At 40.4% G+C, this 25,909-nt stretch overlaps 1 protein-coding gene and 1 long non-coding RNA gene across 2 annotated transcripts; both read right to left on the reverse strand.

The window, feature by feature from the left end:
* Nucleotides 1-6,956: 6,956 nt before the first annotated feature.
* On the reverse strand, nucleotides 6,957-7,783 carry LOC124363017. Its single transcript, XR_006922514.1, has 3 exons — nucleotides 7,466-7,783; nucleotides 7,191-7,271; nucleotides 6,957-7,081 (listed from the first exon to the last, which is right to left on the reverse strand). It is a non-coding gene; the product is annotated as an uncharacterized LOC124363017 (long non-coding RNA).
* A 109-nt stretch (nucleotides 7,784-7,892) lies between these two features.
* On the reverse strand, nucleotides 7,893-25,184 carry LOC124363657. Its single transcript, XM_046818918.1, has 6 exons — nucleotides 25,011-25,184; nucleotides 21,999-23,903; nucleotides 19,788-19,977; nucleotides 19,219-19,373; nucleotides 11,006-11,113; nucleotides 7,893-8,213 (listed from the first exon to the last, which is right to left on the reverse strand). The coding sequence occupies exons 1-6, from the start codon at nucleotides 25,182-25,184 to the stop codon at nucleotides 7,893-7,895; spliced, it is 2,853 nt and encodes a 950-aa protein (XP_046674874.1).
* Nucleotides 25,185-25,909: the final 725 nt, after the last annotated feature.

Here is a 25,909-nt window from a genome sequence, read left to right on the forward strand (position 1 = left end):
TGTGGTAGTATTCATTATTTAAAAGGAATCGAACTATAAGAGAAATAATAAAGAGATGTATAAATATACTATTAATGGACTCAATTCCGGCGGAGCAAAATACTTTTTTGTGATTCAATGTTCTTTAATATATATATAGGCTATAATTTCACTTATAAAATTGAATCACGAAAAGTATTTGTTCCGGCGGGGAAAATATATATATATATGTGATTCAATGTATATATTGAAATTAAATTAGGCTATATGCCATATATATATACAATTATACAATATATATAAATATATATAATTATAATTAAGAACATATTATAGAACAGATAAATTTGTTTTATACAAATAATAGACTTTTGTATTTTAAACTGCAATTGATCACCTTGAAACTTTTGATCAAATGGAACAATCTCATGAAAGCTTAATAAAAATATGTATCTATAATCATTACAATAAACCCCATGAAAAGTACCCTAGTTACCGTGTACAAATCTAACTTAACCCAAAGGTCTATATACAAACTTATATAAGTAAACTGTAAATGTAAGTAACATAGAAGTACGTCTGTTTCCAAGGAGGTTTATTAACTTATGTAAATTATGAGCTCTTTTCCCTGAATATTGTTACGACAAACTTTATAAACTTCAAGTTGTCACTTAGAATTATAGTTACTTAGAATAATAAACTTTTAAGAACTCTACTTTGCACTGCATTTGTAATTAGCTTTATTTAATTTCCCGTGATTGTAACTGACAAGTATACGAGTAAATAATGCAGCACTCTTATTTTTGCTGGATAATAAAGTACGAGAAAGCGTACTTTCGAGAAATCGTAATTTATTAACTCACCAGAAAAACGTTTGAAATGAAGTCATTGTAAATGCCCTGAAGTAAAAGAATAAATTATCAAAACAGTTCCTGTTTATATTTTATTTATACTGTTCATGACTTCGAAATTAAAATAAAGTTTTAATAATAAATATACTTTATATTATATTAGAACCAAGGGAATCTCAAGGCCTAACAAAAGCCAGATAGCGTCACGTGGGATGAGGTAACAAGAAGGACAAATCTTTGGAAACGGATAACATTGACAATCTCGGGCAGGATTAACGGGGGATGCCACCCTCGCAATTACGGAGCCTCGATCGCTTTCCTGTAAGGACTTCCTGGTCTTGTTGGAGTTTTCTTATTTTATGAGCTTTATATAACAAAAAAGATTATGTCCTATTTTTGGCATTTGGCTACACAGTAAAACATAATTTTATATTTGCAAAAACAAATGTACTTCTTTAAAGAGTTTATAAATTTGGAAGGCCACTTAAATAAATACTTTTGCAAAATTAAATAATTTGCACTAGTTTTTTGTTGCTTACCATTAGACTGATATTTTATTATCTTTACCACACTAATATTTTTAATGCAGCACGTGTCTATTGAATCACTGTAGAATTTATTGTTCAAAGGAAGATGCTCGTGCCATCTGATAGGTGAATGGTGGGGTAGCGACGCGATCTCGGTGGTGTTTTGTAGCTACGCAACTTTTGGTAAAGAAAATGCAACTGAAGGAATTCATCGTGAATTGTTTTATATGCAAGGAGAAGACATTGTGTGCTATACTGCAGTTTAAAATATTCAAACCGGAAAGCGAATAGGTTGGTCATCTACCGATTGCCTGGTCGAACAAATCAATCTTTAGGTTAGGGAAAGTCTAAAATTTACAATCACAGACCTTTGAAAACATGTCTTACATAATCAAGACACTTTGATATATTAAATATTTTGCCCGATGAGTACCCAAACTCTTAAATAATGAACTCAAAACAAATAGAATAAAGTTTCTTACCCTGTGGCATGAATAATGTAACGCATCTCCTAACTGCATAGTCACTGGTAATGAAAACAATGTCAATGTTAAACAAACTAGGGTATAAATGAAGTGGGGTCACACCTTGACGTCGTGAAAGACTTCACGGTCTGTTACGAGTACATGTGTAGGGAGCAGAATTTCTTTTAATAAATATTTAAAAGTTTGTATCTATATGCGATAAGTTATTAAGTCTGAACGGTAACTACATTGAAAATAGTTTAAGAACTGTTATTTCAAATGTATAATATTGTTTAAGCTTAAAAGTGACAGTTTTTACCTGCCCAAAAAGTTAGTTATTCCTATGCTGTAAGTAGTTTATTCTGGCTTATACAATTTTCAAATGGCAGTCATTTTTTACTGGGTTGAGATAGAGACCTCTAGTTTGCGTTGTTTGTTTTCTTTTATCAGGGGCTTGAAAATGACAGATCACTTAATGGGGCTTTACATTAAAAGTTTTTGATCTGCCCCCAAATTCCCCCATTGTGGGTTTGTGAATGAAGCAGTAATTATGCCCAAAAAGTACCTCATAATATAACATAAATGTGTGGCGAGTTTAGTTTTTCTCGTGTGAGCCGTTACAATATTAGTCGGGGGTCTCCAGACTTTTTATTAACCCTGCATATATATTTATTTATTTATTTATACACACACACACACACACACAAAGAAATAACTTGTCTCGCAACAACGTTATCTGTGAGTAACAGCTGTGTATGCACAGATAAAGTCAAAAATTTAATGTTAAATGCGACCACCAGCTGATGCGTGACATTTTTATTCTTTTAATCCCTTCATTTGGAAGTTTGGCATGTTATTTGGCTATAAATAAATATAACCACGTACACACAACTGTTTACGTGAGATGCTGCTGGGATGATTATCTGCAGAATATCGTAGTGCCTTCCTTGTACTGATATTGTTTATAAACTTCTGGTAATTGGCAAAGTCTACCACACAACTAAGATCAGGACACACGGGTCTGAGTGTTTATACACGCGAGGGTGATCTGCATTTTTATGATAGCGTTTCCCTCCCCTCTGCTGTATTAATCTAAACAATACAGTCCATAATCGTCTTTGTAAACGCCCATAAACACTGCAATCTGGCGTTCTATAGAAGCATTTGGTATTCAAATTATTATCTTAATTCAATTCATTTAAACATTTCCTGTTACTATTAAACTGCATTTATTAATCATTAATGCACTCTAAATAAAGCAAATTGTGAAAGTAGTTCAATACAGATTCTAAAAAACTAAACCTTTAATTTTTGTAAGCTAATACTAGTTCACAAAAATTGAAAACCTTGTGATTGTGTCTGTTTCTGAAATCAATCATGCGTGGAATGTTTGCTATTTGGAAATGAGTTACGCCGGACAAAACTATTTATGCCCGTAATGGATTGTAATTTTACTACATATTTGTACCTTGCTATAGTTAGAGCCACAGTTTGTGCGGCCAGATATATTGTTTCTGTTATTTCCACTTCAAAAACAAAGAATGTGTAAAATTGCTGCTAATTTTAAATATATCACTTAGTTAACTGAATTTGGACTGATTGGACTCGATTCTCGCGCACAGGTTACGACCCATGGCCATGCGAGGATCTTATTTCTATACTTAGTTAGTATGGATGTTTAATGTGTTGTTTATGGCTGGAAATAAATTTATTTCTTCTTCTTTTTCTTAGTTTTATTGAAAACATGTACTAGCTTCTAGAATGTATTTAAAATATCACAGAATATCAGACGAGTCCTGTATCCATGTTTCACTGGATCGCCTATTTTAGTTCCTAACTATATCGGTATTAGAGGTAGTTTTAACTGTAGATAAATAGTAACTTAAGTCTTCCAAATACTTGAAGTAAAATGGGAAGTCTTCTTCTAAATATTTACAAAATTATTACGTGACTTAAGATTGACAAAGTTATTACATGAAAATAAACATGTATGTGCTGCACTGGTCTGTAGACGACACAGGAATCTGTCGATACATACTGTTATAACAGGAGTCTGCAAAAAATATTTCTCTCTTCTGTATGGAATATTTTTCGGAATTATATGTTTTAAAAGTGACAGATTCTGAAAATGACATCATATGCATTACTCCTCATAGTTTTTTATTAACTAAAATTTTAAAAATTAATTAAAAGTTATTTATTATATTAGTGTAAGAAAATTTTAGGTGTATTTCTTTTTTTGTTTACTAATTTATTTTTCTGTTTGGTGCTCATCTAACTCATTTTAAATTTACTTCTTTGGTTTTCAAATGAGCGTTCAACAGTAGTCGGCTAATATATTGATATTCCAACTTCCTTTCTACCATCTCTTAAAGTCATGGACGTCCTAGTTAAATATTTCACCCCTTCTTAACTGTGTGTTCTTCAGGAAGCAGTTAATATGGTAGTGTAAGGAATGAACTTTTAAGCCCACCCTGCATGCAACATAGCATAGTTTGCATTGCAAGCATAGTTTCATTTGCTTCCAACATATGTTAAATAATGGTACAAAACTCTATACCAGTACTTTTCTCTATATTTTACAAACTTACGCTCTACATTTGTAAAAGAGTTACAGGGTTTTACATATCAAATCCTACCACTAATGTCTTTAACGACAATTTATTACCACGTTCAGCTTTTATTTATGGAATTTCGTGTGAGCAATGGTAATTTTTATTTAAGCATAAATGCTACATTATAAGTTTTAAGAAGTTTACGCAATCCAAACTGCAGTATAGCATAAGAATACGATATAATAAAACCTTTTTGTACTTTTGATGTTGGTCAAGTTTAAATTTATAAGAAAACGTACAAAACTTATATGAAATTTTTAGTTGCAGATCTGTGTATTTTTTTCGATACTTATAGTACACAAGTTAGGAAACTAAAACGTTGGAGTGTATTTCCAATATTTTTTAAGGTAATACAATGTTATTAGGAAATACGTACAATTTTTAATCCTGAGACAGGTAATATTTAACAATGCTCTGACAGCGGCTCGCCCCCGAGTAATCGATCATACTCCTCGACGAAAACTGGGAGATTGAATTAGTTACTCGTTTGTTACCCTTACTTAACAAGGAATGAAATAACTTCCCCTCTTTCATTCTTGATGAATACTTAAGTTAATTTGAAATTGTTAAAGCAGGTCTGGTGTTTGATGTATTTTTAAAATACTTGCTTATGACTATGGCTGGTGAGTTCAGTCCAGGGCTAATACGGAGTGTTCTTGGCAAGGTCATGGTGATGAAACTGCAAAAACCTTTCCTTTCTTTATACCAACCAATCAGTCAACCATCAGTCGAGATTAGGCCACTTTGGTTGCTAATTCTGAAAAATTAACTAAAAATAAAACCAAATGTATCAAACAAATTAATATTTGAAAACCAATGCGGAGATTCAGTATGGTTTTAAGAAGTTTACGTGTCATGAACCAATAATAAAAAAATAATAAAAATTTACAAAAGGCTCACTTCTGTTCCCTCTTGTTTGCCGTCGTTTGCCAACACGGTTAGCGAATGCAAACCTGTATTCTGTAGTTCAGCTGTAGTAATTAGTGGTGTTTTTAGTTTTTTATTAAGTGCTTGGTTTAGAGTTATGGAAGTTGACACACAGCGTGGGGGTCGTGATTCCGAACTTATGCTTGCCTCTGCGCTCTGGTACGATTTTTTTATTTTAACCTAGTTTGTAATTATGTGTTAGGTTAGTTATTTAACTGAAGAAGAAATCAGATGGCAGATCTCGAAACGCAGTGTTACTTATTTTTTGTCTTCCAATTGTCCGGAAAAACCTGCTTCATTCACAATCCTTCCTTCGTCAAAAACAAACTCCTATTATTTGTAAAGTAAAGGAGTAGAAGTACCGCCACTATAGCCCAAGCCTCTGATTGGCCGAGAGCTCCGTGACGGCGACCAATGGGAGAGCAGCAAGCCCCCTCCCTGACTCCTCCCACACTCCAGAGCGATGGCGGATGGTGACATGTGGTGGTGGCATACGACTCCTCCCACACTCCCTTCCCTAGTAGATAAAGAGCGATGGCGGATGGTGACATGTGGTGGTGGCGTGCGGCGCGGCGCGCCATACGACTCCTCCCACACTCCCTTCCCTAGTAGAGCGATGGCGACAGTGCGACCGTAAATGTTCTCTCTCTTTAAGAAACACATTTTCCTAACACAGGGTTTACACGACCGTTATCCCACATGGACAGGGGCTTGGGACTGTCCAGACGTTAAAAGAAACGCCCCCAGGTTAAGGTATTACATAGTACGCATGGTCAGTCCAGAGATACTGGTTGTCACCTCGTGTACTATGTAATACCCCCCTCCCTTATTTAGTGGGAAGAACGGTCCACCTACAGGAAGAAGAGATCCAGGATACCGACAATTGGAACCCTGCATACAGGACACCTGAAGAGGCGGTGACTGCACGATGGACACAGTACGTGGCCGCAAGTTCTCAGGGCTACGGTGGGAAGTGCAGTTTGGCACACCACGCAAACGACCAGTCTAGCAGACTCCTGTTCCCTTTCAGTCCTTTGCAATCTGATCCTCTGCAACTCCGTTTGGACCCTTTCGGTAGCTTCCACGAGTAGTGTTTCCAGGAATGAACGCAGTACATCCCACATCCGCTCTGCATGAAGGAACAACAAATCCATGTCTGATTGCAGAAACCGGTCCACGTAGCGTGTCAGATTCGTGAGATCGTTCTGGACCCGTACCACCGCGAAGAGAGCGTGGGATGAAACCCTTAACCCATTGCACTGTCCACGGTTCTCCTGTAGAAAAAGAAGTCTTTCATGGACAATTGCACACCAATCGGTCAAATCGCAAAAGCGTCAATAAAGACTAATTTTCCAACCTGAAAAAATCTAGCGATACGACGTCTCTGCCTATCTTCTTCAAGACATACGGTACAATGACGGGAACAAGGACCGTCGCCAGCGGGTGATGGTGGTATGGGATCTCGGTGAGATGGATTAGTCAAATCTATAGGTTCATCCTGAGGGGGTCCGTCTATCAGTGCAACGTGGACTGCCTGTAAAATTGTGTGATTCTGTAGATTACGGAAACTAGATCACTGAACACACACACACACACACACACACACACACACACACACACACAAAAATTCCACTAACCGAATCTGAAGAACTCGAAGGAGGAGGAGTTCTGCGTCTGCAGCTACCGCGTGATGGGAATTCCCAAGGGTCAGATGACTGCTGTAAATAGTAATAAAACGTTACAATCTAAAGATATTGCAAAAAAAAAAATACTATATAGTTAAATTACTTTCATTCAAAACAATAACATGTGTGCGAGTCTACTAACCTGTTCTTCTTCTTCTTCTAATAAAGCCTCAAAAAAGTCCTCATCGTGCTGGGCTCCTGGAGAATCGGGTGAATCGGGTATCTGGTGGTGAAAACCACAAAGATAATATTATAGTAAAGATCTTCAGTTTAGCAATCGGATAACAATACAATCGATAAAAAACCAACTTGTTGTTCCATAGTAATAAAACGTTACAATCTAAATACATTGCAAAAAGAACAATATTGTTAAATTACTTTCACTCAAAACCATAACATGTGTGCGAGTCTACTAACCTGTTCTTCTGCTATTAAAGCCTCTAAAAAGTCCTCAGCATGCTGGGCGTCAGGAGAATCAGGTGAATCGGGTATCTGATGGTAAAAACCACAAAGATAATATTATAGTAAAAATCTTCAGTTTAGTAATCGGATAACAATACAAACGATAAAAAACCAACCTGTTGTGCTTCTCGCTGCCGCTGACCGATAGGAGGAGGAGGAGTCGGCGGTGATCCGATGACTCCAGGCAGTATAGCAAAGAACAACAACAATAACACTGAACAGTACATGTTGGAAACTCAGACTGAGCGATTGAGCGACTGAGCGCTCATATACTAAGCACAGCGTGGGGTGAAGGAGTTGCAAAAAATAAAACACTTTGTTTGACTTCGTACTGTTTATTTTAAACTCACTACAGCTGTTGTACAAACCACATGCAAAGTAATTACTTCCATATCCTTACGTCCGCTGAAAGTCCATTAGATCCGCTACACCGAACTCTAAACTTTTTTGACGTTGTCATCTCTTGCAGATCTTCCTCGTTAAGGCATCTCTCGAACCTAGCAGGCAAAAATGTTACAGCCGTCTTCGATCCATCCTGTTCTATCACCAGCATGACAGCCATCCTGTCAAATTTGGTGTGAACCTTCCTCGCCTCAAGAATCTTGTATCCTGATTTCCGCGTTAATTCCTTTATTGAAATCTTTGGTTGAATTTCACCCTGCTTTTCGAGGGATGTCAGTTTTGACGAAAGATCCATGATTTCCTGTAAAACAAATTCCAAACTATAACAATAATCCGTCACAGAGCCTCTGTTAGCTAAAAATACAAAGTAAAGACATGGTCACTTACCTGTAACGGATACGATGATCACGATACGTAGAGATTGACTGTGACTGTCAGCTTTTCTCGCGATATTTTATACCTGATTGGAAAGGTGGGAGGTATCCAAGGTGCAATACCATGTATGGTAATAGGTGTCACATTTAGACTGGAATGCAGCGTGTAAAATTGGCCAACTACTCCGTCACCCCTGTAGGCTTTGTGCCATGCAACACCCATATATGGTAATCGCTGTCATATTTAGACTGGAATGCGGTGTATCAGGTTGACCCACGTTTCCATCACCACGGTAGGCATTGAGCCAGGCCGTAGGGGTCTCGGCGCGTTTTTTATTATAGTGAGTTTCCCCAGGAGGCCTAATCTCACTTAACAAAGAACACTGAACACGTTCAAGTTCTCAACTCAATGCCGAACCTCTCCGTGTCACCTCTCTTTGTCTTGGGAGTGGGCCCCAACCATCGCCCACTCTGTCGTGATGGCCACTCCATAACAAATTTGCCACCTCCGAAAAAAATAAACTTTTTTTGTGTCCTTGCGAGACCGTTCAGCGAGTTCGTTTAAGTTCTCAACTAAATGCCGAACCTTTCCGTCTCACTGTCAAGTACTCGCAAAAACTTTTATATTTTGCAAATTTTTTTTTAGCCCACGTGAACTTTGAAGTTTTCAACTTAATGCCAAACTCCTCTGCTCTCGCAAATGGCTTTTCCTCTTCCACGTGTCAGGAGTAGTCCTCAACTTAATGCCGAACCCCTCCTCCTTCCGAGAAGGGTTTTTCTTTACTAACCTACAATATACTACATCGTCTAAGGCGGACGCGACAAGTCACTTTACTTGGTGAAGCCTTTCAATATGACTTGTCTCATCCAGGTGAAGCTGAAACAATCTCTCAGCAAGTTTCATACAAGCCACTTTACTTGGAGAAACCTTTCAATGTGACTCGTTGTAAACTTACATAGGATGTCCCATTAGCGGATTCAGATTCTCAGCAAGTTACCCAGAAGCCACTTTACTCGGTGAAGCCTTTCAATGTGACTCATCAAACACTTACAAAGAATCGGTTATAGACCACTTTACTCGGTGAAGCCTTTCAATGTGGTCTAATTCTTCTAGCTGGAGTTTCTACGGAACATATCACGCTTCATCACCATAATAACTACTATGGTCCTGAAGAAACTTTCCACTAAGTTGTTGGTACAATAGTATGTAATCCCAGTCCAACTGTTCAGCAAAATCGTGTATAAACTGTTCTGAAAGAACCTGGTGACGACTTATTACTATCCAACAGTAGGTGTCAAAGTTCGGTACCATTTCACGCAAAAAGAATTCAGGAAGGCGAGCATTCTCTAAAACCATGGTCCAAATTACTTTATGCTGAAATATTCTCAACATGTCAAAGGAAAAAGTATAGTTTGCCGATAAAAGCCTCCAATTTAGAAAGCGACTAAATTTCAAAATGAAGGCATCAGTGAGCACACCGACAGGAGCTTTTGGCTCTCGAGAAATTAGGTCCCAAACATCAGCGGTAGCAGCAGCCGTACTCCCCATGCTAGCACGATGTAATCTCAACAGTGACCGTTAACAGAATGACTACTAAGTGGACTGGTGAACCTGTTTTTAATCAGGATTTCAAAACTACATTTAGCAGCGTGCATTGCACACCGTACATCTTCATCACGGTCATTATGTTGCGGTAAGGAGCAGGAAAATCGATGCGTTCCTTTACGACTGCACAACGTACTATTTTCGTCACATGTCAAGTTATCTAGCTCGTAAACGTTATTGTGAAATTGTCTTAAAAATTTCACCTTCTCGTGTCCGCGTGTATAAATTATAGTAAAAGGCTTGCACAAATTGCGAATGACACGACCGCAGTAAGGGAAATCACCTTCTTCCCACAAGATCTTGTGGTAGTTCTTTTCTAACCACAGAGCTGTCTTTCGCATTTTCTTGTTTAATTTCTCCCGCGGAAATGGAGGTTTGAAAACAATTTGACATTGCAATGAATTAGACACAATTGCAAATTCTTTTATTATAAACTGCTTTTTATTACCTTGAAAAGCTTGAAATTCAACTACTGCCGCATTCATTACCTCTGGGATTTGGCCAACGTTTGTAGCACTGGACGTCATCAAAAAGTCTATCGCAAAGGTGACGTGGTAAAGCCTCAGGCGGATCAACGTAACCCTCGTCCGGACTTCCGTTACTAGTCAGAGCTAACACATCACTGACGTAAGATCTCAATAGATCCTCCGTTAAAAACAGCTCGTTGATTTGACGTGTTATGCAGGGCAGACAGTTGGTGAACTGTGTCCACTCGTCTACGGACAGAGTTAATGTATTCTTTCCGTCGTACAGTACAACGTACTGCTGACCAAACACCCTGCGTACTACCATATTTTCTCCACTTTCGCTTTTAGAACTCCTGAATCTATGCACGCCTGTCGATTCCAAGAGACCAGTGATTTGGTTCGCGCACCCTAATAAAATGTTGAACATTTCCGGTTTCCAAAACGCAAACGTTCCCCTTTTACCCTTCATCAAGATACCGACACCATTGTCGTGATCAACAAACAATCCTACAATCAAGTATTTGGAACAATCAGGATTCAAAAAGTAAAGAGACTTTAGAAACACTCCGGTAACTAGATTCGGGAGATTTCGTTTTGAGCTTTTACGGATTGATTTAATCTTGTCTATTTCCATCGGTTGACTCACCAGCTGCTTCTCCTCCTCCTCCTTCAACACAGCAGCAGCGACAGTAGCCTGTATGTCTTCACTCTTTCGCTCCATGATCACGAATGACTCTGTACACTTTGAGCAAACCTTTAAGTACCTGACGTATTAGTCACTGACTTATACAATTACATATCTCCTCCTTCTCCCCCTCTCCCTCTTCCATAGACGATACCGTATAGTCACTATCATCTTCTATGACATCGTCGTCGTTTTGCACAGTGTTATCGTAAATTTCATTTAACAGTCTGAATATTTCATCTTTCCGCCTGTCAATCATTACACATACACAAGTGTCTGGTACATCTTGACAATCCGGTGTGGTATATGCACATTCGCAATAATGCATGTAGCCGTCACTTGTTCGTTTCATTGTTGTTAACTGGTGATTCTGGATTAGTCTACGGATTTCACCGACCAAATCAAGGACGATATTTATCTTCCGTGAACCTTCCATCGTGGCGTCCAATTTGAAACTGAAAGATTCTGTCATTTGAATCGTGTTTTATTCACGTTACATCATCTTCTTTACCGTGCCCTTGAGCATTGTGTAAACGAAATACGAGTCATGAAGCAGTAGACAGTAGGCTGTGGTGTTGGCCTTGAACGCTTCCGTAGCCTCAAATTCTATCCGCACATCGACAGGTCCAGACTTGACCGAATCATTTTGGCGTGAACAATCAATCACATACAGAGGTGTTTTATTTTTAAACGTGTCCAGACTGACGTCAGGCCACCGACGACCACCTAAATCGCCATAATAGGAGTTTTGAAATCTTACAAACATTTCGTAGAATATAGCTGCGTCTCCGTGAATGTTGTCATAAGGGAAATATTGTGTATTTAAATATAGACGGATGTTCGATAACTTACAACTGTCAAAACATGACATGTCTTTCTTTAAGTTGTTTTTCCTTTCTGTCTGGAAAGCTACAATCACGTATCGTGGTTTCTCCAATTGAGAAGAGGTTTTTATAGTCCATGATTGACGTTCAGTTTGCGGCAGTACAGGGTATTCATGCAACTCCCACGATCTAAACGGTATATGTATTGGAGTATCTTTTTCAACTAGATGTAGGATTTTAGCACGAAACAAGTCGGATACAGAGATGTGAGGCACCCGCCAGTACAGATTGGTGATCTTCAACGCGTGAGTCACTGCATCCTCGCTAATAATAGCGTTGGCATCTGTCGCCGACCGCAGCAGTATCAACTCTTGTTTTACATTCACAATTATTCGCTTGTAATCCTCTGCGAATCCCAACAACAATCTTAAAGGTACAGAAAACGAGAATTTGTCCATTTCTCTCTTTCCACCGGGGCCGAACCAGCATGCATTTTCCAGATTCTTTTCGTCTTCTGCACGAGCTGATAATATATTTTTTAAGGAACTGGCTATACCTAAATTCTTTGTGCGATCAATTTCCACACCGCCAATCTCGTATCGGATATCATCAAAGAGAAAAGCGATAGCATTGTTAACCAAAGACACTTTAGCATCTGTTGTACCGTCTGCTTTCTTACCGCTTACTGTACCCATAACGTGTAGTGTACTTTCGAAAGGAGCTGTTATTAAGTCCTGATAACTGATTGGTATCCGTATTTCATCGTTATTATTAAACGTGGTTGAAGCATACGGATTATGTGTGTGATATTCCAGTCCGGTAATGATTTCATTGTACTCAGCGGGACTCTCTATATCGAGCATTTCCACGAATTGCGCCGGTGTTAACTTTAAAGCCAAGAGAGCGCAATAAATTTGCGTTAGCAGAAGTTACCACTATCAGGCGCGGCGGTCTAATGACCTTAATTATGTTCACACCCTCCTTAAATACTAGACCCATGAGCACCCACTTTCTTTACATGCAACCTCAAAGATAACGTTTCACCTCTGAGATTCACAGGATTGTTGTCTTGATCTTTAAGCTCGACAGTTATGGTGTGCACCTTCTGAACGTTGAGTGGTAAATAAATCACTGTACCAGGTGTCTCGACTATTTTATACCCCGGCTCTACTTGTGGAAAGAACTCGTGAATAACGTGACTCTCTACACCGTTATCAAACGAGCCGCGAACAACGTTGCACTCAACTCTTATGCTGTTCACCTTGAGAATATTCACAGGCAGGTCTGAAGTGTGTACTTTATTAGCTTGCAGCACCTTTTTGCTGAAGCCCAATATCGATGCAATTGTGCCTTTCTTGCTGAAATCAATCTGCACGTTGCTTTTAATCTCGGTCTTAAGAGTATTGTTATTTGCATTCAAGCGGACTGTGATCCCCTCCGGTAGTCTCCCCTGTATATAATTCGCAATATCTTCTACTTCGTAAGAACCTTCCTCAAACATTATCACTTCATCATGGTTTCCGTAATAAAATTTATCGTTTACATTCTTTTCAATATTGGGAATGGAATTGAATGTGCTCAGATCTATCAATCCAATTACGTAATCGCCATCACTGGTGTCGTATGGAGGAAATACGTCACAAGTTATTCTTGAACCTTTCCCGCTCAGGCAAAACATTCTTTCCGCTGAGAAACTCTAAGCACAGATGTCCACATACAACTGAATCAATCCCCTGACGACTTTGATAATTATACTGTATATCAGCGGTGGGTCCGAAATAGTATATGAGTTCCCAAGGAGGGCGAAGATTTCCGAAACTGTCAAAATAGCTCACGTTATGCCGGCGTTTTCTGTAGCAAACCCAATGAGTACCGTCACCGTAACTTGAGTCCAGATTAACTATAGCTGACTCGTATTTTCTAGGCCCTGTTTGAGGTAACGTGTCACGCATAAACACCCCTCTAAAATTGGGAATGCTTAGTTGTTTAGCGTAGTGGATCAACTCGAAATTTGTCAACGGTCTTATCGGGATCGAGATTTTTTTTTTACAACAACTCCTCTTCTTTTTTCTAACACCAGCCCCCCTCTTTGGATACGGTTTTAGGTAAAGGCCCCTACCTTTCGTCTTTCCGCTCTTCTTAACAACTTTCCTTCGTCTTTTTCCACCACCGAAAGCCGTTTTAGCTTTCATCGCACCAGTTACAGCTAAAGCAGCTGCTCTTTCACCTAAAGTCGCGTCTGACGATTTTACTCTATCCCAAGCCCGCTTTGCCAACTCTTTGTCTGCTTGATTGCGATGCTCCGAGTCACTGTATTTATCGTAAGCTATATCGTGAATACGGCAGGCATCATCCAATAAATTCACCCCCTTCTCACCCCTAGCGATTCTTTTTTTCAAAAATGTGCCAGGTCCGCAGAAGGAATAGCTGGGGATGTGTGCTTCAAAAGGTAGAAGGTCAATCGCCTTGTTAATAACACTAGAGATAACACCTCCTGCTCCTCCGATGGTTCGCTTTCGTCTGACGGACGACCCCTTGCGCTTTGCCATTTTATCCGCGCCGTGGCTAAAACCAGACTGCAGTGTATGCCTTGCAATCACAGTTTATATAATTAGTCTTCCGATCTCATTATTTTCGTTTTGGAGTTTAAGAAAAACGGATCATCAACAACGTTTGAACGAATCCACTGGTCTTTAGCGACCGATCTAACACTATCACCAGGAGGAGCGAGACGTATATAGAAACTGTAAAACACTTCACTTAAGACACGAACGAGATAGTTCATTGTCACAGCATCTTGCATTTCGGTAGGGTCTGCAACTAACCCTAACTTTTTGTTTGCAAACTCCCAACCGTCTTGCTTCTTTGTAACTGTGTTTGCGTTGAAATAGTTGAGCGTCACAGCGTCACGAAGCTCGACAGGATCGGCCACTAGCTTTAGCCTTTTGTTTCCAAGCTCCCAACCATCCTGCTTTTTTTTTATTGTGTTATTTTTGAAGTAACCGAGTGTTAACGCGTCATCGTTTTGTTTAGGCTCCCCAATTTGATGTAATCTAAAGCGATGAAACTTGTAAGATTTATCCTTTAAATCTTTTGACGGTATGTGTTCGGCCAGTTGAGCGAGTGGTAGAGCGTCATATGGCCTTGTAGCTTTACTTATATTGCTCAATCTCTGTTTCCGACAGTCAATTCCATCTTTCCCGATTATCACCGATTTACTGGTCAGCGTTTGTAGATTTACGGCGTCGAGATCATCTTCTGGACTTTTTACATGTCTTAGCCGCTTCCCGTTAATGTCGTAGTCACCTTCGGTCGTCAGCTTGAATCCATCTCCTTTCGGTCCTCTTAACCCGCCTTTTCCAAACTGCCTGGATCGCCGTCCAAACTTGTCAACACTCATTGTGCAAGTGATGACGAGTCACGAATTTTACTCTTTATAAATATCTTATCCCAGTCGATATATGTATGTGCATCAACGTTAAAGTGTGCTTGAAACCTACCAACAGCTACGGTACTGTGTACTCTATTGATCCAATGGAACAATTGAACCGCTAAAAGTTTCATAGAATTTTCTTGTGAATCTTTCAAGCTGTTTAACTTGTCGGTTAAAGTAATCATTTCGGTTTGCAGAGCTCCTAACTTACTGATCAACGTCTGTAGATTAACAGCGTCTAGTTCATTTTCCGGGTTCCCTAGATTTCTTAGACGTTTTCTCTGCACGTCATAGTCACCTTCGGCAGTCACATTGAATCCCTCGCCTTTCGGACCTTGTTTAGCCTTTGTACGCTTGAAGCGTCGTCCAAACTTGTCCACACTCATTTTACAAGTGATGAAGACTCTTCCTGTACATTGCTCTTTATAAATATCTTATCCCAGTCAATATATGTGTTTTCATCAGCATCTAAGGCGGTGTGGAAGCGAGCTGGAGGTACGGTAGTGTGTATCTTGTTGATCCAGTGAAATAGTTGAACTGCTAGACGTCTTATAGCTTCTTCATTTCTATTTTGTAAGCTGTTTATTTGATCCTGCTGAATAAGCGCTTGATTTTGAAGGGTTGAAATTTGAGAGTACAGTCTTCTTACATCTTTCTTTAGCTTTTTGTTTACAGTATTCATAACTCTCTGGATGTCTTGCTTCTTCAGATATTGTGGTCTCTGACCAAACTTATTGACGGTCATCTCATCAATGATCTGAATCTCGCGTTACCATCACCTGATATAGTCTTTGATTCTTTCAATTCTTCAAGGATATTTATAATCTCGTTCTTGTGGTTCGTGTTTCCAGCTTCAGCGGATGCCACCAACAGCCTAAGACGGTCGCACAACTCATTTGGATCGTTCCAGTAAACCGTATCGGGATCTGATAGTGATTTAGTCACACTATGAGCTTTCCTGTCAGCTCCAGAACCCTTAACTACTTTTGGAAATAAGTCTGAAATTACATACTTATACTTTAGCGACGTGTTGCGATTGATAACTCCATTTGGGTTATAGTTTCTTTTATGAGCGCTAGTTTTCTTCAGTATATCTTTGTAAGCGATTTTGTCTTCGTCATTGTAGATTTCATCATCCGGTATTCGCTTGAAAATCAACTCGTACAGACCCTCTTGTGGCTTATACGCCACATCATCTATTCGAATACTACCGTCCTCATCAAACTGCAATTCCTTATTGCCAACCATTAAAGTATTTTTTTCGTAACGAGGACCGTAAAGATGGTCAATTTTAGATGAACGCCCACCCAAATCCTTCATAAGCTCTTGCATGTACTTTCTGGTCAACGGATGAGCAAAGCTATCAGCGATATATTGGGACGCCGTCTGTAGACCCGTAGGTGTTGAAAGCATTTTTGTAATTTCGTTGTTTCCACCATCACCTTTGTCGTCTGTCTCAAACACTTCTTCTGCTCCAGAATCAAGTCTAGTGGAGACCGATGGTTTTAAATGAGGAAGATTAGGCGAAGAAAATACATTTGGTAGAAACTCTGAGTTTTCATCATCGTCATCATCTGCATTATCTTCCTCTTTCTTGATTTCCTTCTTGACATCGGTGTGTAAAGTGCGTGTCTCCTTGGTGTCACGCAATTCCTTGATCAACGGCTGGTATTGCTTTTCAAACATCTCCTCGGACTCCAATTCACCCCGCTTAAACCGATTATACTTTTGTTTTATAGATTTCTTTAATTTTGATATCTCCGTCATAAGCTGCTTCTTGTTTCGCGTCATGATTGACACTGAACCCACAGCCTGTTATCTGTTTATTTATATAGGATTTCCTCATATGCAAATAATGAGAAGTATCGATCAATCTGCACTCTAGTCTCTTCATGGTAGTTCTACCTGTCTAAAAAATAATGCCCGCTTCTTGTGTTTTCTAATGTAACGAATCACTTCTTTAAGTGAAACACCTGAGGACAGTGGTAGGCCAGAATAGTATCTGTCACTTTCACGACTGAATCTAGGAATACGTTCACGTCGTGATAGGTCTTTGAAGATAAAAGTCCTTTTTATACCGCCTCGCCATTGGGGTATTTCAGCAACAGTGTACTGGTCGTTCGCTATCGTTTTGTCCATATACCTCTTCAGATCCTGAATAGGTCTTTCCACGTCAGTATTGTGCAATAGGTATGAATTTAGGAGCAGAAACTCATCTGAGTTTGCACCGGTAAATTCGTGCCAACTACTAAATAGTTCTGGTCGTGTTATTCTGTACTCACCGGATCCCTCTACTAGAGAGAGACCGAATTTTTTACACTCCAAAGGTACCGTGGGTAGAGCACGTCTTATGAACTCTGTTGTGTACAGTCCTTGACATAAGTTATTCACTGCAGCAAACGTCTTCCCCCGTTTTCCCTGTATACTACCAGGAGTTGGCCCGTAGTGTACGTTGTAGCTAACGTCTATGTAACACTGTGAACGTAGCGCGCGTCTGTACACTGTTACAGGTGATCTAATCGGAATGCTGCGACCCGTTAACACTATACACTTGGCTGCGTAAGGAATACTACACCCATACTTCAACATTCTCAAGTATATCTGAGTAAAGTTTAAACTACCGTGAGCGTTACTAAGTTTCAATATCGGTTTGCCAAATAGGTCTGGAAACGGTCTGAACCGAGACAATAAGTTCATGGGTTCACGCACAGTACCGTTTAGCATGTCTTCGTGGTAAATTACTAATTCTATTGGAACACCCCTCTCCTGACATTCGACGATGAACGATATCCATTTTTCACGGTTGTATATACGCTCGTCCGACGAAATCATTAACAATACTATCGGTGGTAAACTGCGACTGTAGACACCCTGTCTCTTGTGACGCCAACACCTCCTGTTATAAGCATCACCGTGTTTACCACGTCTACTGCAATAGTTCCCGCAAAATCCTTTCTTATCCTCATAATACCATGTACAGAGATTCGAGCGGACTTTTGCCGGTCTCCTGACTCCGTCGCTATTGACGCCTGTATATTTTCCAATATCATTGTAATAATAGATCCGCGCACTCATAGTGACTCAAGAAAAGTGTCAACACCAATACGGTACCGCCCTTTATAAATGTCACGGTCTTTGTCAATGACTAGAAACCCGTGGTTACTGTCGTTCCAAGCTTTAGCGCACACCTTTTTAAATGAGTCGAAAGGCATATCTGTATTGACGTGATCGGCGTAAACATGTTTCAGATTCATATCGTCCTGCTTAAATATAATTATAAAATTAGTGTTATCACGTATCAACTGCTTAGGAATACGACTGTAGGTCTGACCGAGATAGAACACATCAATATTGTTGTGTCTGCCCATAGTGAAATAGGCTCTAATGTTGTCATGCTTTTCACAGGCTATGTCATCAAACACCATGATTGAGTTTTTTTTGGCGTCACTAGGGTTTATCACAGTGCTGTTATCGTCCGATGGAAAGTACCCGATCTCTTTAGGTAACACTTTTGCAAGGAATTTATATTTAGGCTGATACAGTGATTTAGAAAAAACGTATATGTTCTCATAAACCAATCCATTGGGATCAAACAAGAGGTTGAACAGCACGTTAGTTTTGCCACAGTTGGAAGGTCCGGCAATAATACATCGTATCGAGTTTGGCAACAGGGGACCGTGCTTACTACCTATTTTGGTCATGTCACCTCCCCCAGTAACAAACCGATCAAAATTAGACACGGGAAGCTCCACGGATTGTTTTACTACACGCATTGCAACAGATACTGAATGCATCACAGGAATGGCTAAATTTAAATATAGTCACCGCTCTCTCTCTCTCTCTCTCTCTCAAAGAATGTCCTTTCTGTCAATCCATGTGTCACTTGTTTTATCAAATCCTGCCCATCTAACTAGTACCTTGTCTTTCTTTCTTCTCAACACTTTTTCAATTAAATAAACGTTTCCCGTGTTCGCCTTGGCCAGTTCAGGCTCATAAAATCCACCTTTCAAGATGGTTCCTTGTGAGTCTTGCAGGATATAAGTCTTGGGATTTGTCGGTTTTACAGCGTACACTGTAAATATTTCATTTGTCCAATTAGGTAAATAACCTTTTTGAAAAACACGTTTGTACTTACTTATTCTCACTTTATCGTTCACACTAAATTTGGCCTTTAGGTGTTCTTGTTCTCTGGGTTTTTTTGCACGATTTATGCGCTCCAGAATGGTTTTCACATGTTTTTGTCGTACATCTTTCGGTTTCATACCGATGGTTCTGTGAATAGTAGCATTGTAACCCTTAACTATTTTCGGCAAAAGACTAACCCATTCGTAACTACCTCGAGCAGTGAATATTTTCCACATTTTCTCTTTTAATGTTCGGTTGAGGCGTTCAACTATGCTAGCCTTGAGTTCGGAATATGTATTGAAGTGATTGATCCCGTAATGCATCATCAATTTATTAATGTGACCGTTGAACCATTCTTTACCCTGATCAGTCTGGAAGTTCTTCATCTTGTGTTTTTGTAGAATGGGTTCCAGCGCTTTAGCTACCTCCACTGCTGCTTTACTTTTTAACGGTACAGCTATTGCGAATTTTGTCAGACAGTTTATAATTGTCAGTATATACTTCATCCCCTTGTTTTCACCAGCGTACGGTATCATCTCCACGAGATCTGCCTGGTAAAGATCGTCCTTACCTTTCAGAGTGACACTTCGTCTCCTGAAATTACGACGAACTGGCCTATGTAGCTCGTTAGCTATTGCTTGACGTCTCTCCATTTTGAAAATGAGAAGAATGTGGCAGGACTTTTATATTTAACCCCCAAATTCTACAGCCCCTCCACCGCTGTAGACCGTGGCATGCTCCAAAAGACGCTAGTTCATGCCTCCGATTTATCCCCCTAGTATTACCGTTTCGGTTGTTCACAATCAGCATATAGACTGTAAACAATTCGACCGGAAATACCCATACAGCTCCATCCAACGCTGTATGCTGTGGTGGGCAGCCGAGTTCCCACCTCCCTTCCTTGCATCACGGTTGCTACCGTGTTACAAGGGTATTTCATCACATTTACACCTTCAATCAGGTACGGAACATGACCGATATTGAAGTACTAGATAGCGTGACAGGAGATGACATTAGAATTTGGAAAAGCTCAACGGTTTGAATTACTTCATTTCCCTCGTGGAAGTAGTAGCTGAGAACGATTAGGATGCAGTTTTTACACTGCAGAGCTTGGGTAAGGTTGGATTCAGCAGGGTCTTAAATACGTGTCCATGGACAAAACTATTGCATATTCTGAAGACTGCGAGTCGAGATACGACTGCAGGATGAAACAATGCTTTTGAAACATATACTGACGTGAACACATGTACAATAATAATAATAATTCCCCACATCTAGATCTACCGGAGCACTTTTAAGAGGTGGTGGTCACTCGAGATAACCGTCCAGTGAAGTTTTCACACATCTACATGCGTGAGTCCTCCCACCTTATATGGTCACATCTCACAGAGACCGAAGGAAAAGTTTGTTTCTACAGTGTTTAGACCAACCTCCTCATCACCCCGGCTCTGGAGTCTATATTTAGATAGTGCATCTATGCAGGAGATGCACCGCCACATGTGGTGACCACATGCAGTTGCTGGTGTTTATAATTGTGGGTCGTCTCACTCAGTACTGTGTTCGCGCCAACTCGAGATGATATCAGTAATTATTGCTGCTTATTCTTTGTATTTAAGTGTTATTGACCTGTTGTCGACTCCATCACAACCACCGTGTCCCCTTTCGAGATCGTCCTCATTCACCTCTTCAACAGTTTCCTGGGGTAGTGTTAGTAGTGGATGGGAGTTTTTGATTCAGGACTCAGAATCCGAGAGTGGATATTCAATACAGGAAGAAGAAGAAGAAGACGAATTCGATTTGCGTGATGGCGGTGACTGGAACGGCTGGAGAGAGTACTAGGATAACGGCTACTAGACTTCCAAAAGGGTGAGTTATTTTTATTGTTGTCTCCGATTATCATTAACAGATCACTACATTTCACTGTGATAATGTTTCCGTCTCTAGTACACCAAATACCTCCTTTAGACAGCTGAAGATTCCAACTCTAGCTGGTTTTAGATTTTTTACAATAACCGTACGGTAAAGTACCATATTCACCTTCACGCTTGCGTTTTGGGCCAGTAATTTTGAAAACCTTTGTTTCTTTGACGGTCACTATCTGTCTAGACTTTGTTCTCCTAATTCTGTTTTCTTCAATATCAAGCGTTACCCAGGTTTCACTAAGAACCATTTCTTTAAGTTTTTCAAAATTTAAATTTTTGGAAGTTTTCAAGTTAAGAGTCAAGCCCTTAATTTTGCAGACACATACAAAATCATTTTTGTTTGTAGAAAAAACACGGTAAGCGTACGTCTTTGGACCACCGGAAACGAATTCGATAATATATGAACCGGGACCGTAGTCTTTAGCCAGCTCGTCTGTCATCTGCCCTAGATAGTCACCGGTATTTACTCTGTATAAACCATTTTTGTATAGGTACACAACGCTATCTGTATCGTAGTACAATACTTGTTTACCCAGTGCTTCCAGGTGATCATAAAGCTTTAATCGGGCTTGACTTGTAGTGTAGGCTGCTAGGACAACGTTTACCGTACTTAATGATTCGCCAACCTCCTCTAGATGTTGCCAACTGACCAGAACAACGTCTTCACTGACTTCCTGTATTGTGTTGACGATAACTCCTGAGTCCATGCATAGTCTAAAGAGTTCTTCAGGATCCCTTGTGATGAGAGTCTTTGTTTGGTTTTCCCTTTGACCAAACTTGCCCCAAAACGAGTTAAGCATTAGTTTTGCGAGAGAACGGAGACCTTCGTTTTTCTCTATTTTAACTGGATCTAGTCTGATTCCTTCGTGCTCGAAGTAGTCTTGAACATACCTCTCTCTATCCTCATCTGTGACGCACCAGGAGGGATAGCCAGATGCTTCTTGTTTTATCTTTAAGAATTTATCTATAAATTCAGTGAACAGTCCACCTTCTTCGAAGGTGGCCATCTTGTACTCCCACAACTCGTACATTTCGACAACTTTGTAGCTTTTTTCAACTGCTCTGCGTATTTCATCCATCGTCCATGTGCCAATCAACGCCCTTTCGTCGTCGCTATGTTGACATTCTCCGCTGTTGAGCTCTTCGCCGCAATCATTGCACAGTACGAACATTAATTTGTCATTCATTCGAGCTGGAAGCACTGGGTGGTACAGATCTTTTGGAGGAAGCACTTTGCACTTTAGAAGACCCTCAGCTTGCATTCCCCTTTCCCTGCACTCTTTGTCACCAATGTAGATGGTAGGATGGGAAATCGCATATTTGCCCCGTTTACAGACGTAGGGATAGAGGGAACATACGTCTACGTAGTGTATTTGCTCATCTTCCGTACACCTGTGGTATGTCATCGCATTCCCCGTCCTTCCTCCGAAGAAAGCGTCTCGGGGATTGAGCGGTAAGGTTGTCAACACGGGATGATTTTCCAAATGTGTGAGATCTCGATCTCTTTTCAGATTGTTAAATCCGCATTGCCACATCTCTACTAGTTCGTAGGGGGTTCGAGAGAGTTTTTCCATTTTGGCTTTTGTCCTCTCGTATCTCAATTCGAGGGTGTCAGATGGGTCTTCTTTCAGAGGCTCTTCTCTTTTGTACGGAAAGCACTTTGGGCAACCGTGGTAGTAGCAACCTTGAAACTCATATATTCGCGCCCCATCAAAACCATCCACCTTCATCCCCTCGATTTTAACCTCCCGCTCTCGACCAGCATGCTGGATCCTCACACCCCGCTGCTCTTCCTCATAAGCTAACCACTGGAGTGCAGCAGACGACTGGGTATCCACCAACCTGTATCCTTTCTTCGGTATTATGCCTATTGTCTCTGGCTTCAAGAAATTACGTCTAAATGCCAGGTTACACGCGCTAGCTATAGTGACAGCCTCTAAAAATGGGTCAACATTGCATTCGGATATAAAGAGTGATCTAAATTTAATACAAGCTTTAGCCAAGATGTCAACATCAGATATACAATATTCAATTAATTCCTTCTGGAAGTCAAATACATAGTTATTGCATACCTGCTCGTTGTGCCACTTTTCAAAGTCCTTGTTGTTTTTCTCAAACATTGAATCAGGACAGTAGTACTCTTTTGCAGGTATAGGTCCTGTGTAGTTCTGGTTCGCGAGTGTATTGAAGAGATGCGGAAAGTAGCCTTTTTTCTTTTCAGGGCCTAAGTCGAAGGCTTTAGGTAGGGCAGACAAAGCCATTGGAAAGTAGTTGAGGGAGTCTATAAAACGTACATTGTCAAGCTCCATCAATATCACTTTAGTCCCCCGTGTGATGACTTCTGGAGTAAACTTTGTTTGTTCTAACACGTATTTCAAGACAAACTGGAAGTCGAACCCTTGTCCATTGTGGGCAATAACGCAAACGTCTTTGTACGGTTTGCGCACTTCCATTACGTAGTGCATAAAATTAGATATTGGGTCTTGTTCAAAGATTTTTCTACGCTGCACGCAGCTGTCACAAGACTCGTTGCTGTGTATGCACCGGTTACAATACTGTTCAGAGACACACAAATTAACTTTGTGTACCTTGACGTTGGGGTCACTCTCGAGGCAATCATCCTGACGAGTCTCCAAGTCAAAGAATATGTATAAAAAATTGTCGGTTTTAGCGGATGCTTTATTTTGACGCATATAACATTGGTGGTTTGAGGGTTTGAAAGCAGTGCAAACGCTGCAATACACCTCACCGCATTCGTGGCTTGTTTTCCTTAGTCTTTTGTTTATGAGTTTACCGCAGTCTAGACACATTTTCACGTTTCTACATAGGTCACTTTGATGAGCGATGAAGCAGCGTTGGTTTTTAAAGTGACGATTACACTCAGGACAAGTTATTCCCGCATGCTCGAGCTTGCAGGGGGGTGAGATTGTGCTACAAGCAGAGCAAATTGTTGAGCATCTGTGTTCTCCTTTATGTTCATACGGCACATGGCAGGCTTCACAGTAAAAATGACATGAAAAAGCTGCGGTCAAGTTGGTAATTACATTGTAGTGACCGTCGTGAAACAACAAGTTGATGTTGTACAATGCGTCATTATTATTTCCACTAAAGTATACATCACGGCCTTTTGTATTATAACTATAAACTGTTATCTTGTATTTCTTTAAGTGGTCTTGAAATTTTTCGAGTTCTGCTATTCCAGCCCCTTCTTCTTCAGCGATATTAACTCGAGCTTTTGCCATTAATTTTTGAGCTTTTAGTGTTTGCCTCTGACGTCTGTCTTGACGTATAGCTTTATACTCCGGATCCTTCTTTACATGGGCTTTGCCTACGACTAGAGCTCTGGGTAAACATAGATTGTCTTTATTTTCTACAACGACAATACCCTTTCGATTTTTGCATTCTTCGCTATAGTTGCTGTACTTACCGGGTCTATTTCTACCTCTACCGATAGGAAGGCTGACAACAGTACAGGTCACCTGGAATGTGTCACTAGACGTAATGGATTCGGCATTACTCTGGACTATCCCACCAAATATCTGCCATAATATATCAAGTGTTACGTCAGCGGCTGGTCTAAAGGCTACATAGCCCGGTTCTTTATTTTTGAAATTTAAACTGGTCAGTGTGAAACCTAGATAGTCTGTGTCTGAAGCGTTCACCTTCATACGATCTACAACTTCTTCAAACCCTCGCTTGATCCAATCTAACTCGGTCGTACCGACAGGGGGTCTGTTAAACTTGAACGTAGTTTTCATGCCGTACAACCTGAACTTTCTGACGTAAGTTTGATTGGTGTTTACAATATGTACAGGCTCTACATTATTTACCGACATAATGGAATCCGGAATGCTTAGTTCTGTAAAACTGATATGTTATTAAATTATTTTGGGACTAAACGCAATTCTATACCGGTTAACGCGGTTAACGAAGCCGTGGTATTTATACAGCTTGCAGGTGAGTATTTGTTAGCCAACTAGAGATAGAGAAAAATTACCTATGCGAAAAGCAGCCAAAACAAGAATGCTACAGCACAGAGGTTGTGGTGCTCTTTTTATACCATCGCCCACATCAATCCATCTGGCATCTATATATAACTAGCCAACAGTTGCAACTGCTATATCAAGCCTCCCCGGAATGCACGCATGACTATTTATAGCACGAGGTGATGCAATCAACCACACTGCTCTTTTGGAATGCATCCACTCTCCAGCTGGCGGACCGCCGCCATGTCACCATCGGCCATCGCTACCGTCACTTAGTGTCCCTACCTTCCAGACCACCGCCACATGTCACTATCCGCCATCGCGCCATGAACCTCCGAGGGAACCACATCTGTCACCATCCGCCATGACTACCGCCATCGCTCTAGTAGGGAAGGGGAGTGTGGGAAGAGTCATCTGGAGCGCAGCTCCCTACCACATGTCACTAATCGCCATCGCGCCATGACCCTTCGAGTGAACCACATCTGTCACTATCCGTCATGACTGTCGCCATCGCTCTACTAGGGAAGGGAGTGTGGGAGGAGTCGTATGGCGCGCCGCGCCGCACGCCACCACCA

This window comes from Homalodisca vitripennis, chromosome 5 (assembly GCF_021130785.1).
Source record: "Homalodisca vitripennis isolate AUS2020 chromosome 5, UT_GWSS_2.1, whole genome shotgun sequence".
Lineage (NCBI taxonomy): Eukaryota > Metazoa > Arthropoda > Insecta > Hemiptera > Cicadellidae > Homalodisca > Homalodisca vitripennis.

Excerpts from the sequence above, each read along its gene's own strand:
- LOC124363657 (XM_046818918.1), bottom strand. The coding sequence starts at position 25,184 with ATGTCGGTAAATAATGTAGAGCCTGTACATATTGTAAACACCAATCAA. Across the intron at positions 11,114-19,218 it reads TGAGAAGAAAGAAAGACAAG|GTTTGCTCAAAGTGTACAGA; the intron begins GTACTAGTTAGA and ends AGGTACTTAAAG. Across the intron at positions 8,214-11,005 it reads AGGAGGAGGAGAAGCAGCTG|GAAATCATGGATCTTTCGTC; the intron begins GTGAGTCAACCG and ends TTTGTTTTACAG.